Source organism: Caretta caretta, chromosome 1 (genome assembly GCF_965140235.1).
Source record: "Caretta caretta isolate rCarCar2 chromosome 1, rCarCar1.hap1, whole genome shotgun sequence".
NCBI classification, from domain to species: domain Eukaryota; kingdom Metazoa; phylum Chordata; order Testudines; family Cheloniidae; genus Caretta; species Caretta caretta.
This window is the reverse complement of record NC_134206.1, coordinates 56,530,331-56,546,365: the sequence shown is the minus strand read 5'-3', so window position 1 is coordinate 56,546,365 and position 16,035 is coordinate 56,530,331. Positions and strand designations below refer to the sequence as shown.

The window sequence follows — 16,035 nt, the reverse complement described above, 5'->3', positions numbered from 1 at the left end:
TGCAGGACCCTGCACTTATCCTTATTGAACCTCATCAGATTTCTTTTGGCCCAATCCTCCAATTTGTCTAGGTCCTTCTGTATCCTATCCCTCCCCTCCAGCATATTTACCACTCCTCCCAGTTTAGTATCATCCGCAAATTTGCTGAGAGTGCAATCTACACCATCCTCCAGATCATTTATGAAGATATTGAACAAAACCGGCCCCAGGACCGACCCCTGGGGCACTCCACTTGACACTGGCTGCCAACTAGACATGGAGCCATTGATCACTACCCGTTGAGCCCGACAATCTAGCCAGCTTTCTACCCACCTTATAGTGCATTCATCCAGCCCATACTTCCTTAACTTGCTGACAAGAATACTGTGGGAGACCGTGTCAAAAGCTTTGCTAAAGTCAAGAAACAATACATCCACTGTTTTCCCTCCATCCACAGAACCAGTAATCTCATCATAAAAGGCGATTAGATTAGTCAGGCATGACCTTCCCTTGGTAAATCCATGCTGGCTGTTCCTGATCACTTTCCTCTCATGCAAGTGCTTCAGGATTGATTCTTTGAGGACCTGCTCCATGATTTTTCCAGGGACTGAGGTGAGGCTGACTGGCCTGTAGTTCCCAGGATCCTCCTTCTTCCCTTTTTTAAAGATTGGCACTACATTAGCCTTTTTCCAGTCATCCGGGACTTCCCCCGTTCGCCACGAGTTTTCAAAGATAATGGCCAATGGCTCTGCAACCACAGCCGCCAATTCCTTCAGCACTCTCGGATGCAACTCGTCCGGCCCCATGGACTTGTGCATGTCCAGCTTTTCTAAATAGTCCCTAACCACCTCTATCTCCACAGAGGGCTGGCCATCTCTTTCCCATTTTGTGATGCCCAGCGCAGCAGTCTCTTCTCTTGGAATTACCTGCTCCTCCTGAAGAATCAGGGCCTGGCCCTCTCTTCTGTCAAGTTTCATCTAGCTGCCATCTCGGCTTTTCATCTGCCAATCCAGGGTAGATCGGTGTTCTCACATGAGATGTCCTTCAGGTTCATGAAAGGCCTCGAAAGGCTTTTCCCTCTCGTTAGGGATCCTGTCCCGCAATCGTACCTCAATCTTGTTTTCTCCAGACTCACAGGTCTGCTATTTGAACCCTTGGGCTCTTGTTCCCTTTCTCACCTATCGTGAAAAGTCACTTTCCTTGTGGCAGTGATGTCGGCTTGACGAGTGTCGGAGATTAAAGCCCTAAGCTCGGAACCACCTTACATGGTCTTCTAAAAAGACAAGGTGCAGTTGCAACCCCATCCGACCTTCCTGCCAGAGGTGATGTCTTCCTTCCATATCAGCCAGGACATCTTCCTCCCGGTGTTCTGACCTAAGCCGCACAAGACTGATGAGGCGAGGTGGCTACACGCCTTGGACGTCCACCATGCCTTGGCGTTTTACCTGGAGCATACCAAAACCTTTCGCAGGTCGATGCAGTTCTTCATCACGACAGTGGACAGGATGAAGGTCCTTTCGGTGTCCTCTCAGAGGACCTCCAACTGGATTACCTCATTATGACGTTGTCTGATTAAAATATAATTATGTAAGCCATTATTTCTATCACTGTGTTATACTTGCAACAAATCTTATACAGACTAAAAATCGTGGCTAGAAGGGGTTAAACAGCTTGCAGGCTGGATGACCCAAAGCCGACCTTTAAAGTCATGCTAGAAAGGTATGGGAACTTTGAAATGCAAATCTGTGAAGTAATACTAATTGTGTGTATCTTGGATGCTACCCATGTAAACAGACAGTTCCTGTTTGTCACTATAACTATAACATGAGCAAGCACTCGAAGAAGAAAAGACAGTTACCTTTTCCGTAACTGGTATTCTTCGAGATGTGTTGCTCATGTCCATTCCATGACTCGCCCTCCTTCCCCACTGTCGGAGTTTCCAGCAAGAAGGCACTGAGGGTGGGGGGAGCTCGCAGTGACCCTTATACTGTGGCATACGCGCGCCACTCCAGGGGGTGCCAGAGCTGGTCCCCTACGGACACAGAGGGAAAAACTTCTGGCACCAGTGCCTGTGACGAGCACACACAGCTAACGTGAGTTGCTCATGTCCATTACATCTCAAAGAACATCAGTTATGGAAAAGGTAACTGTCTTTTATCCTGGCCAGTCCTGATTCAGGTCATGGGCCATCCACGAGCAAGAAATTCATAAAACCAGTCACTTCACTGAGCTTCATACCTGGAGCTCTGATGTGGCAGAAATGGGGGAAATAAAACAGTACCTTCTTTTAAAAAAAAAAAAAAAAAAAAGAAAGAGAGAAAAAAAAAATCCAAACAGCTGAAGAATTGAAGGAATTGTTCTGTATCCTTGTGCCTGAAAAACTGAAAATGTGTTAAGTGCTAATAAGTGGTGTACAGCCTCAATAGATTGCTAGGGTGGAATGTTTTTGTCTTAAGCAAATGTCTCAAATTTCATTTAAAAATACACTGTAAAGTTCTCATTGCACAAAAAATCATTGTACAAATTCTGTCTTCTATACACCACCCAATTGCCTTGGCTGTTTTTGTGTAATAGTGATGGACGATAGATTTTGTCACCTGTGCAACTTAAAAATAATTCTTACACTGAGACCTTGGGTGCATTAGCACTAGTAAAACAGAGGTTAGCTATCTAGATGTAGCTTACCTTGACAAAAGGAAAGGACTATAGCTCATAATCCTAGAATCATAGAATCTCAGGGGTGGAAGGGACCTCTGGAGGGCATCTAGTCCAGCCCCCTGCTCGAAGCAGGACCAATCCCCAACTAAATCATCCCAGCCAGGGCATGCTAATCAGACATATAAGCAAAAGTGCTGTGTTCTTGGTTTTATGTTTTGGCTTCTCGTAATGAAGGATCTGTTTTAAGTTAAATGAGTTAAAACGAGGTCAAACGTTTTCAAACCTTTGGAGAAAATGCTTCTCGTATTAACAGAAGAGCACAATACTTTCCCCTAGGCGATTACATGCATTCTTGTTGTTTTTAACAGTTGTGGGATATGACACCAGTAGTGTCTTGATGATACGCCCGTGGAACTTAAAGGCGGTATTTACTGAAGAAACAGATTTCCTAACTCTAATCGTATTGCAGAAGATAAAATGCTGCGTGTACATGGCAGATAAGGAAGGAGCTAACACATCTGTGTTGATTTTTCAAGGCATCGGCTCGATCAAGGTTGAACATTTGCACGAAGACTCTATTTCAACTTGTTCTCAAAATATCCGAGAAGGTATTTTTTTAACTAACGGTTTGTACGATCGGTTCAGTTATTTTGAGTTTATCTGGAAAATCTGTGTGCCGTGCAATTTAGTTTTTATATTTCATTACGTTGGTATACTTGTTGCTTTGTGTGAAAGGGTTCTTTGTTTTGTGTCTGGGCTTGTAAGAAAGTTTCCAATCGCAACATACTGTACAAAGCTATCAGAGCTCCCCAGAGAGAGTACCTATTTATTCTTGATGTTTTTGCTAGCAGCCTCTTCCGTGGAGCAACTTTGAGCAGCACCTTTTCTTACTGCATCGTAAAGGATCTGTGGAACCATTGCACCTTTCCGAAAAGGGCTCTTCCATCTACTTGTTCTAGCAAATATCACCTTGAGATGGCATTTTATTGTTGCATAAGATGAAATTCAGTTCCTTCTGTCTCTTCCCTTGCCACGCAGGTTGCAAAATAAGGGGCTGGGTTGCTTAGCAACTAATCTTACAATAACTGAAATAGTTTTCCAGCCCAGAGCATTAACAAGGAGTGTCCAGACCAGTTTGAATTTGATGAGGCTGCACAGGCTGCTTCAAATTAAATTGGCAGCAGCTTGTAGAACTGTGGAATTGTATAAAAGGGCATCTAAGCAGGCTTGGTCGGGCCCAAACAAGCCTGTTTCTTCCTCACAAAGCATCATGTCAGTGTTTACGTCTGTCTCTTTTGCTAGAGAGAATTTAAACTTTCCCATTTCCGCTCCCCACCCAGTTATTTATATTTATTTTAAAATTGCTGATGGTTTTTATTAATCGTGTATATAGTCCAGAAACTAATGTGGCTGACTCACACCATTGTCCTGCTGTCCGGTTTGGCAGTTTCTTTTTAAAAATAAAAATGATTAAAAAACCCACCCTGGCCCAAAGACCTTTTTAAAGGGATATTGTCGAGGTTCATAGGTGGGGGAAATTGTCCTCCTTCCACAGAGGTCCCATCTGGAAGGTCCTTGCTTTCTGGATTCCTGAATGTTTCGTTTATAAATAAATTATTATGGCCATGCTTTGAAGAAACTAAAAGTGGAAAGACTGCAGCAGGTACTGCCGGACCTTTCATATGGGGCCACTATTTTACCCACCACTATTTTACCCACCAAAATGGAGGAGAACCAGAGACTCCAACATCCACAAGGTAGGCACCATGATCTGGGGACATGGATACACAACTGGTAATCAGCAAGTCAGTGGCACAAGCTAGGTCTTCCATGTGGCCTTGAAGTGACTTGCCCCTCTCTGTGCATCATTCCCCCACTGTAAACTGGAGTGTAATGATACACACCCACTTTTGTAAAGCAGGCTGCGGATTTCAAGTGCTGTAGTGTGCTATTATAGCTCTGCAAACATCTACTCTTGCCCCTTGCCTGCAGTAGGCAACTTTCTTTTAAAGTGGGTGAATAAAATATAATTAGTTCTTCACCCATCATCAGTTGCCCTAGTAAAGGGTGAGTGAGTAGGTGTGTGCGCGCGCCAGGGCTGGTCCATCTTCCTGATAGTTCTGTGCTTTGCATTATTTGCTCTATATGTATAGGTTTGCCAGTCCTCATATTCTCCTTTTTAAAGTGACCCTACTCTCGCTTTATTGGACATGCTGCCAAGTATCTGCTTCTCCTCTAAGCAGCCCATTTTAACATATATTTTCAAACATGATAAAGGCTTAGCTAAAAGCATCTTTTCTAATGTAAATGTTAATTCTTTTGCAAGCCATCCTGCTTTCTCTCATGGTAGCTGGCTGCTGATTTTATCCTCGCACTGGAAAACCTTTCAAAGGTGGGTCATTACACCCTGTTCCATATTGTATGATGACTAAGGCTACAATTCAGTCACGGATATTTTTAGTAAAAGTCATGGACAGGTCGTGGGCAGTAAAGAAAAATTCATGGCCAGTGACTTGTCCATGACTTGTACTATATACCCCTAATGAAAACTTGGGCCAGGGGTAATTTTGGGGGGTGGGGCCACCATGGGTGCTGGGGGCGGGCACGAGCACACAGCCCAGGACCCCCGCTGGTGCTTCGCGGAGGGGAGAAGGTTGGCAGGGCTGGCAGGCTCCCTACCCGGCTCCGTGTGGCTCCCCGGAAGCAGCCGGCATGTCCCTGCAGCTCCTAGCGGAAGGGGAGGGAAGGCCAGAGGGGGCTTCTGTGTGCTGCCTGCCCGCCCCACGAGCACCAACTCCACAGCTCCTGCTGGCCAGGAACCTCAGCCAATGGGAGCTTCGGGGGTGCTGCCTTCAGGCAGGGGTACTGCGCAGAGCCCCCCTGACCCCTCTGCCTAGGAGCTGCAGGGACATGCCAGCTGCTTCTGGGGAGCTGCCCCCCGCCCCAGGTAAGCGTCATCCCGCACCCCAGCCCTGAGCCCCCTCCCATATCCAAACTATTGTTGTTGATGGGCAAAGTCACGGAGGTCACTGAAAGTCCTGAAATCCGTGACCGACATGCAGCCTTAATGATGACTGAAATTTCTTCTGCTGAAAAAGCTGTGCAAGATAACTCAGTGGTTTGCCAATGTCCAAATGCTTGTTGCTTAGCTGGGGTGAAACTGCTCAATTATGCTACTCCACAATACCTTGGAAGGGTCGGGCTACTTTCCTAAAAACAAGATCCACTTTGCTGCTGCTCTGAACAAGTATGTAGCGGGATGGGTGCAACATCCGGAAATACTGGGCAAAGCAACTCAGACCAGTATCTTTCTTTCGTAAAAATGTGTACACTTAGCTTTGGTCTACACTACAGAGTTAGTCAGTGTAAGGCAGCTTACGTCGACCTAACTCTGTAAGCGTCTACGTTGGTGGGAGCTACTTTTTAATATCAGTTGCCCACTACACTGACTTAATAACTCTACCTCCAAGGGAGGCGTAGTGCTTCAGTCAATGTAGTTAGGTCAAGGCAGTGTCAGTGTAGACACTGCGTTGCTTACATCGCCTGTTGCTGCCTTTCAGAAGCCGTCCCACAATGCCCCGCACTGACAGTTCAATCAGTGCAAGTGCTCCTGGTGAGGACATGCACTGCCAACACAAGGAGCGTAGTGTGAACATGCAAAAGCAATTTAATTACTGCGGTGGCTGTACATTGACAGCACTTAGGGCAACTTAATTTTGTAGTGTAGACATGCCCAAAGATAAACACTAAGAGGGCAGTTCAGCATCTGGTGTAAATTATAGTTCCATTGAAGTCTGAGGCGCTAACAATTTACACCAGCTGAGGATTTACCCCTGTGTCTTTTAGCCTCTCCCTCATAGGCGCTGTAAGTACAAATCCACCAAACAAAAAATTAAGCAGAGTTTTTACCCTCCAAAATGGAGGAGAACCAGAGACTCCAACATCCACAAACCCCATTTGGCTGTAAGAGGGTTTGACTGTACTGTGAAAAAAGACTTCTCTGCAAATTGTAATGAAGTCCTCTTCTTGATCTTTACAATTTAAATGCTGTGGATGAGAGACTGAGAAATCCCATTTTGTGGGTTGGTTTGTTTGTTTGCGTCTTTGTGCCTAGAAAAATTTCTGATTGGGCAGTTCAGGGTTCAGTCTACTAACAAAAAGAATTGTCTTGTCTGGAGGATGCATAAGAGTTAAAGGGGGTCTGTTCTCCTCTTGATGTAATCACATAGCTCTCATTGGAGCTACGTCTTGTGTATGTGAAGGGGAAAATAGACCTGTCTCACTTGAACTGCAGCTCCTTTATCTCCCAAATAAAAGTACAAGGATTCGACGGTGGGAGAGTTAAGAGGAATGTCCAATCTCTGGGATAAGAGTTAGGCCTTGTCTACACTATGGGGGGAGATGGATCTAAATTACGCAACTTCAGCTACATGAATAATGTAGCTGAAGTCTACATAGCTTAGATTTACTTACTGCGGGGTCCACACTATGCTATGTCGACGGAAGACACTCTCCCATCGACTCCCTTGTGCTTCATTCCGGTGGAGTACAGGAGTCGACGGGGGAGCCATCTGTGGTCAATGTAGTGGGTCTTCACTAGACGCACTAAATTGACCGCTGATTTATCAGTCGCCACACGTCTATTCACCCCGTAAGTGTAGACAAGCCCTTAGTATCAGTTTCTTTCGGCCCTTTGATCAGCATGGATCACAAAATTCCCGTTGCCTACTCCATTCTTTCAGTTATAGCTGTGAGGAGAAACCCTCAGTGCAATTAATCTATACAATTATCCTTTTTCTTTTTATTTGAAGGTGAGCAAAGGGCATCTTTCAACAGGGATGTTAAATTACATCCTAAGAAGTACAAGCAGAAATCCTCCATTTTCTTGGGGTAGTTGATTACAGTTACTGTTTATTTTAGTTACAGGATTTTTCCACTGCATGAATGCAGAAAACACTAGCCTTCCTCCACTCTTAAATTTAAATTTATCAGATTTTCATCGATCCTCTGTTAGCTTTTTTTCCCCTTCAGGGAATCTACTCAGTCTGTGTGGCTTAAAAACCAGTGATTACTGCAATGCTTACAGAAAATAAGCCCCACTATTATTGTACATTGCACTGAGAATAAATGAATGTGTTGGCAACTGACCTGAGGCAAGATATTAATGTAGCTACTTGTGTTCCTGCTCAGTACTGGTGAGTAAAGAAAGATATTTTCGCGGTGTGGGGTTGGAGGAGAAGCTGAGAAGAGTGGTGTTTTTCACTAAGGTAGGAACTAGAAATGAGATGAAATTAGGCAAAGGAAAATGGATGCTGACTACTAGCAACAGTTTTCTTAGATAACAGCAGTCGTTTCCCGAGGATAGAAGAAACAAACTCATTGCATGGGTCATTTCCAACTGGACAGAGGGCTAACAAACCGTACTGCAGGGAAGAATTCTGCAGTAGTAACAAGAGACTAGATGATCCAATAGGTCTCTTTTCTCTCTATTTTCTATGACCTTATGGTGATCCTGAAGCTTTTTTGACCTTGGTATCAAGCAAGAAAAAAAAAGGGGGGGTGGTCCTTACCACCTGGTGTGATCCTTGAAGTGGTATCAAAGGGGATAATTGTTAAAGCTTAGCCCTGGCAGGATTGTTTAAATATATACAGTATTGGGCAGAGGGTGGGGAGCATATTTCCTCAGTCTTGGGTTGGTTTGCTGAAGAGAAGGTGGGATGTCAGACATCTGAAACCGATTCTGTGTAGCCCCATCTAGTTGCAGAAAGAAACCATTGTTTTAAGCAAACTAAAGGAAATTATTGTATGTTCTCATAAGCAGATTGCTTCGTTTCATAAGACTTAAATGTAGGTGAAAAATATTGATATGATTTTTCTTAGCCCAAAACATTAGGGCTGCTATAACTATTATTTTAGAATACTGTGCAAGAATGTCCTTACTGTTTACAAAAGAGCTTGGGGAAAAAGGACCAGATTAATTATTAGCATTTAAATCTTTCTATTTTGTAGTATGTAGGAACTAACTGTGCAATGAATGTGTACATATTCCACGTGAGTATCCTGATTCTTTACAGGAGACTGCATTAAACAAATGTTGCATATTTTTTCAATAAAGCCTTTTTCATCTTTTCACTATATGCTGTGCATACACTCGGATATGTTTAAAACAAAAACCACAACCCTAATCACATTTCTAGGAAGAAATGCTGACTTCCCTGAGCTCTAACTTGAAGTGGTTTGGGCATAAGAGATAAGTATCACTTTATTATATACAAGCTTGCTGATTTTTGGATGAGCCAAAAGTCTGGCAAAGCACTGTGTGAGAGCAGATATGTTACAGAATCACTTGTGTGCGGTGGGGCCAGATGGAAAAGATGGGGCCAGATTTTTCCTCATGATCTCACACATGAATGACAGTGGGAATCCTGCATGCATTTGAGGAAAAAACTTTGCCTCCCGCTTGGGACCAATAAAGACCCAAAATTGTAATCAAGATTCAAAGAGATTCTCCCTTAATTTTGTGTGGCTACTTCAGTATCTTCACTTGGATGCGTTTTTTTTGTTTGTTTGTTGCACTTTTTTTTCCCCAGGCATCTCTGAATTTCTCCATTCTGTTTATTTGTGTTCAGTGAGACTGAAATCTTTTCCTGTTGGGGACAGAACTCAGAGATCCATTGGCAAAATAATTCTCTCTTTCAGCACTGTTTTCTTTTGAATGTTCTCACACTGAATTAAGAGTGGAGTTGCATAATAGTCAACAGGATACAAAGCTGAACCCAGTTCTGCTGTTTTAGCCTTCTTTATTAATCACAGCATGCCCAGAGGTCCCTGTCAGGATCGGGATCCCATGGTGAGTAAGGATGGTCCTGGTTGTTAGTGCTAGCCTGGGACTTTGGAGACATGGAGTTCAATTCCCTGCTTTGCCAGAGACTTCCTGCGTGACCTTGTGCAACTCCCGCAGTCCCTCTGTGCCAAAGTTCGCCATCTGTACAGTGGGAGCTATAGCATGGGATGGGATGGAGAGAATACATTAGACTGAGACACTCCAATACTACAGTAACGGGAGCCATATAACTTAATATTTTGTGAACAGTCAGGACTTTCTTGAGCAGATCTGAAATGGCCCTTGCCATTTCTCTAAGAAGATGAATAGCACTTCTGTGTCCCTCTACCAAGAAATTGTCACTGGTAATTACTTGGGATTGCGGTTCCCAGTCAGTGGAGTACTGATGAACATGGAAAAATGGAGTTACGTAAATGTAGATAGACAGGGATGAAGTGGACCCCTGGTGTTCAGGGTAGAGTAAAATCAATAGTTTGTCTTTAACACTGCGCATCTGGTCACTTACAGCACATTCGTAAAACTCATTCCCTCCAGTTTGGGCCTTGGTAAATGTTCAGTACAAAAATAATATTGCATCAGAGATAAATATGTAGCCCTGATGGTTCCTTAAGACTAGGACAAAAGCATACGAGCCACTTGATGATAAATTGCACTTACCAGGCATCCATGTGGTAATATTTCTGCCTTAGAAAAGTTGATTTTTATTGACCAGCTAAGGGTATGATTCGTTTTTCCAAAGGATGAGCATTGTTTTTCACTTTCCCTTTATTTTATTCAGTCTGTTCATTATGTTGAGCAAATAAAGCTCTTGCTTACCTCAGATTGGTAAGCGATTCTACTTGGTAGTTTATAATTCTGTTTATAATCCAGCTACCACTTTGCCTTGTGGTTCCTATATGTAAATGCATGTCTCCAAGATGCTTTAATATGTTCTTCAGCACGAGTTTTAGCAATTTACTAAATTTATTTCCATCAAAATCTGTCTTTAATCTCTCCATCCTCTTGCTTTGTTTAATTTTTAATAGGGAAAATTGAATATACAGTCTCATCTGATATACATCTGCCTGTTCTCTCTATGCCGAAATAAAACTGACTTCTTCTAAACAATGAGTGAACAAGGTCATTCTTTAAATGAGATGGGTTTTCACTTACCACACTTGGAAGGGCCTGAGCAGCCAATGAGAGTAGGATATGTGGGCTGCCAGATTCTTAGCATCTTCTTGATTGGCAGCATAACTTCCCAGCTCCCACTAAGGTTCCAGAACTTTTCCTGACTGAACTTCTTGTCTTTACTTATTAAAGAGTTAATAGCAGACAAACTGGCAGAAGCAGGAAAAACCCAGCTTTTTCTGAAAGCTCCTCTTGTGGTGATGCCCAGGTACACAGGCTCTACAAGGTCTCCCTTTATTTTATCAGCCTGTCTTCCCCATTTGATTAAGCAGCTGAGTGGCATATTGGTGTGGCTGGGGGGTCTTTGACCAGGTTAGCCACACCAGCCCATTATCTAGGGCCTGGTCTACACTACAAACTTAGGTCAATGGAAGCCGCCTTATGTCTCCCTAATAATGTATGCCTCTACACTACCAGGTCTCTTCTGCTGACCTAACTCACCTGTAATGTCGACTTAATGACTCCCCCTCCGCAAGAGGTGGTGTGCTTACACAATCCTGTGTCAACACTGCCTCTTTGTCTACCCATCAACATTGATGTAAGTCGACTGAATTGGCCTCCAGGAGGTGTCCTACAATGCTCCTTTGTGACCGTTCTGGAGATGGTTTTCAACTCCACTGCACAGCAGCCAGGTACACAGGAAACCGCCCCTTCCCTTTTAAAGCTCCACAAACTTTTGAATTCCAATTTCCTGTTGGATCAGCGTGGAGAGCTCACCAGCCCAGCTGATCATGGGGATTCAAATGCACTCCAGCGTGGAGTACACAGGAGGTGGTGGATCTTATTGGTCTGAGGGGAGAAGAGTCTGTGTAGGCACCGCTCTGATCCAGCCGAGAGAGACATCTACGAGAAGATCACATGGGACATGGAGGAGCAGGGCTATAGCAGGGACACGCAGCATTGCCGCGTAAAAATCAAAGAACTTCGGCAGATGTACCAGAAGATTAACAGTCATTCTGGTTCTGCACCACACACATGCTGCTTCTACAATGAGCTGGATGCAATTCTTGATGGTGACCACATCACTAACCCCGAATGTAGCGTGGATATCTCCCAGGAGTCTGAGTCCTGGGCCACCTCAGGCAACAACGAGGAGGATATTCTGGACAAGCAAGAGGAGGAGGAGAATGGGAGACAGGTGAGTGGTGGATCCATTCTCACAGAGAACCAAGAGGTATTTTTAACCCCAGAGCCCAGCTGGTCGCAGGACAGCATGGTGGCCAAGTGTGATGCCAGGAAAGGCACCTTTTGGTGAGTATGCAATTCCAATCAAACTGTCGGGGTTACATTCTCTTATATTTTATGTTTAATCGGAAGAAAAAGTGAGGTTCAGTGGGTATCTGCTTCCCAGTGGCCACTCCTGCTACACAGACTGTGCGCCCTGGAAAAGACTGTTTCTGAGCACAGGGAACGGCTTTATGAGCAGGGGGTACGCTAGATCTCCCAGGATCACTGTTAGCGTTTCAACAACATCAACGCTTATTTTGTGATCTGGAAAGAGTCCCTGCTTGCAGCTTTCTGAACAAACCTATGTTCCTAAAGATGCGTGTGTCATGCACCGTTCTGGCCATCCCATGTTCTGTCCATCAAACTGTGATCCACCAGCACTTGCAACGCCATTGAAAAATATCCTTTATGGTTTATGTACTCTTTTTGGCTAGGTGGTCGGCTGCCAAGATAAGGATATGCAGACTTCTATCACCCCACTGCGGCTCGGGAACTCCATTGTGACAAAACCATCCACTATGTCCTGCATGTTGCCCAGAGTTCTTGCCCTTCTTAGTACAATTCAATTAATGGCCCTGCACACTTGGATCACAACAGCTCCCACAGTGGATTTACCTACTCCACATTGATTCCCCACTGACCAGTAACAGTCTGTCATTGCAAGCTTCCACAGAGCCATCGCCACTCACTTCTCCACTGTCAGAGCAGGTCTCATTTTAGTGTTGCTGCACTTCAGAGCTGGGGAAAGCTCTGCACAAAGTTCCTGGAACGTGGCCTTTCGCATTCAGCCGTTTTGCAGCCACTGCTAGTCATCGCATAGCTGTGTAATGATGTGATCCCACCAGTCAGTGCTTGTTTCCCGGGACCAGAAACTGCACTCCACCGTGTTCAACTGCTGCACGATTGCCAGCAGCAACCGGGAATTGTTCTATGGCTTGCAGCAGGGCTGCTTGAATGACATCGCTGTATTCCATGCGGCAGCTCCTGTCTCCGCTCTGGAAATACTGCAGGGTAAGGCGAGGTGTTCAAAATTCTCACAAGATTGTACAGCTGAGTGGGGTCCATGGCTAAGCGAAGCTTTCGAAAAAAGACTTGAGAAAGTATAGGCTGTTTGCCATTCATATCAGGGGAGGGAGGGAGGAAACTGCATCATGGAAGGCCAAAGCCATGTTCCCATTTTCCCCCTGCGACAATGTTTTGGTCCCAGGAGGCATTACAAGCCCTTCCTAAAACCCTCTGCGGCTAGTTGCACTGTGGGATAGCTACCCCGGTGCACTGCTAGTGAGAACGCACTCCACCAGCACAATGAGCACGGTGTGGACATGCACAACTGACTTAATTACTGTGGTGGCTGGATGTCAACTTAACTTTGTAGAGTAGACATGCCCAAGGATTCCTTCGAGGCTGTTTCCTTTGGAGCAACAGGGCTTGGTGTTTTTAGGTAATCCTTAAAATCCAACAGTAGTAGTGGGGGGCGGGGGGGAGTCTGATAAAGGTTTAGTTTTGCCAGTCAAACTTCACACTCCTAGCCCAAAAGAAGAAGAACTGTGAAGAGCCTAAATTGTTCAATGTTCCCTTCTTCACCTAGCTCTGCAAAAACTAGCCGCTGTGGAAACTTGGACTGATTGGGGCTCATCCTGTTAAACAGTGCCACCTTCTGGACTGAGCTATAATGTCTCCTGATCAGCTGCTGTTTGTCTTCCAATTTCTTTGACATTGGGTACTGTAGAAATCCAAATACTTGACTTTCCACTACTGCAGACTTTGGCTCGTCTGTCCTCAGATCTTTTTAAAGCCTGCCTTATGTAGCCTATCAGATTAAAAGATAGCCTTGTTGAGGAAGAGAACGTGCTATTTTTTTACCTGTAAATGTTATCTGACGCCCTCCCTTTAGGAATTAGGTCTGTGAATCTGCATAGGGGGATATAAAATATTGATACTGCCCTACTCTAGAAATACTTCTTGGGTTTGGACACGTTTATACTAGTAATCTGAGAAATTCTCATTTTATACATAGTATAGAAAACTGGCATTTCAGAAGCAGGCAAATAATTGTAGATGGTACTTTGTTTCCTTCAAGTAATTATAATGAAGGTTCTGCACCATAAAATCTTTTCCGGTTCAGTGGTACGTGCTACAAAAATGTGTGGTCACTACAAAGTTACTGGATGTGCCCTCCACCTGCTTTTGAGAATAACAGCACCAAATGTGATATGGTATCATTATTATCGGCAGGGCCCTGGTGCTAGAAGGCAGCCTACTTTGTTTACAGTTGTTGTTTACAGGTTTTTTAGTTAGTCTTAAATTTTTACACGGAACAAGTTTTCCCCCGATGCAGTATTCAGGACAGGGACGGTGTCAACTTGAAAAATCACCTGACCATTATTACATGTCACAGCATTCCTATCACAGAGTTAAGTGTTCAAGTTTGCTTCCCTGGGTGGTAGAGCTCAAAATGCTGTATAATCAGTTCTGCTGTAGTGTTGATGGTGCGTGCCCATCTTCAGAGTCTGCAAGGGGTGGTTATCATCTAAACAGGAACATGTGTGTCTTGAGCAGGTGCAGGGGAGTAAGTGTAAGTGTGGTTAATGGTGTTGCTCTCTGGCCTGTGCAAAAAGACTATTTACATAAGTAGGAGCACAAAGCCCCTTAACTATTGACCAGGAGCTCTTAAGAGTCAGGGAAAATATAAGGACTTCATGGGGTTTTTTTCAAATAAGCCAATTAAAGGTAAGTTTGCAGTGTATCTTGGAAGCTAGCATCAAAGCTCTAGCCTGATTGTAGGAAAGGAGTTGAGGTGAGGGAGACCAGCTGTATTGGCATTACAGACTCAGGCTGAAAGTTACATACCCTGGAAAAATAACATCATCAGTTCACTAACCATTTATGTTGCCTTCCTGTGTCTGGCTGTTCAGTTTTTGGTTTTTAAAGTATTGAAAGTGCATTGTTTAACAAGTGCTGGTCCTCTCTGTCTAGGTTGGATATTCTGTCACTAGTGTCTCTTGCCACTAGAATTTAAAATGACAATGAATGTATTTGCTTATATGACACGTATAACCTAATGTGCATTATATTTTAAAATAAAGCATCTCACTTGCTTCATTATTACATACCTCAGTCAACCTTGTGGTGAGGAAAAAGGAATGTTTTTAAAGGGGAGAAGAATTGTGTTTAAATGTTGCACTAAGTGAAGTATAATGCCAATTTTATGAAAAATTACATATTTGGTTTTGAATTGCTGCCCTAGACTTAATTGTTGATCACAAATGCATTTCAACTACAAAATATGACAGCTGGCATTTTCCTACACTGTGACTAAGTTTTACACTAACCTGATTTTGATCCTTTCCAATTATAGCCTATGAATGGAAAGAAAGTAAAAGGGGCATTTAAATATGGAATATGGACCAAAAGACAAGTGCACTTTTTTAGTTTTATGCGCTGTTTTAGGTAGCTTACATTATACTGACTTCTACATGGCTGCAAACTTACTTTAGCTAAAACACTCTGAAAAGTACACGAACATTAAGTTAATCTCTGTAGCCTGCTAGATTAGGAAATGTAGCTACTGCATATGCTTTCTGTTTAAACGCTTGTCCAAACAATGCTTCAATTTATTAAATTACCTGGTATGTGTAACTTCGTCTCCACTGTTAAATCGACGAATGCCCTCTGTTAGTGGTTATCCACTATGCATTTTGGAATCTCTGTTTTGAAACTTTCCCTTCAACCACAACAAAGCTGGCAGGTGTGAAGGATAGTGTTCAATCGCTGCAAATTGACTAAAATATATTTAGTTCCCTAAGAACATTGACACGCACATGCCATTAGTCAGACTATTACAGAATGGGGGGGGGGGTTGGTTTTTTTTTACACTGGTAGTAGGAAATTCCAGTTGCACAGGAATTTGGCTTACTAATAAGATTATTCAGTAATGAGAACTGTGTGTAAGTTCTGCAATTAATGTACCATTAAAATGCTGCTGAATGTGATAGTTTCCCTTTGTCTAGAATTTTCCCTCCACAATTTGCCATCTTTTCAGTAACTATTTAACCATTCAAACAGTGTAATAGATTGTTAATGTAAAACCTAAACCTGTGGGAAATAAATGTCTGTGCAAATCTTCATGTTGTACAGTTTCACTGTAATTTGTATGT

At 43.6% G+C, this 16,035-nt stretch overlaps 1 protein-coding gene across 8 annotated transcripts in view; it reads left to right on the top strand.

The window, feature by feature from the left end:
* WDFY2 (WD repeat and FYVE domain containing 2) overlaps positions 1–16,035 on the top strand; it is a 146,667-nt gene that overhangs the window by 106,044 nt on the left and 24,588 nt on the right. For 4 of the 8 annotated variants that reach the window (XM_048848918.2, XM_048848961.2, XM_048848972.2 and 1 more), the window contains one exon: positions 3,174–3,245. In XM_048848918.2, the coding sequence (XP_048704875.1) occupies positions 3,174–3,245 (72 nt within the window). Of the gene's footprint in view, positions 1–3,005; positions 5,356–7,448; positions 16,004–16,035 lie in introns of those variants that run through there. The other 4 variants (XM_048848938.2, XR_007356501.2, XM_075128284.1 and 1 more) reach the window with 4 other exon arrangements.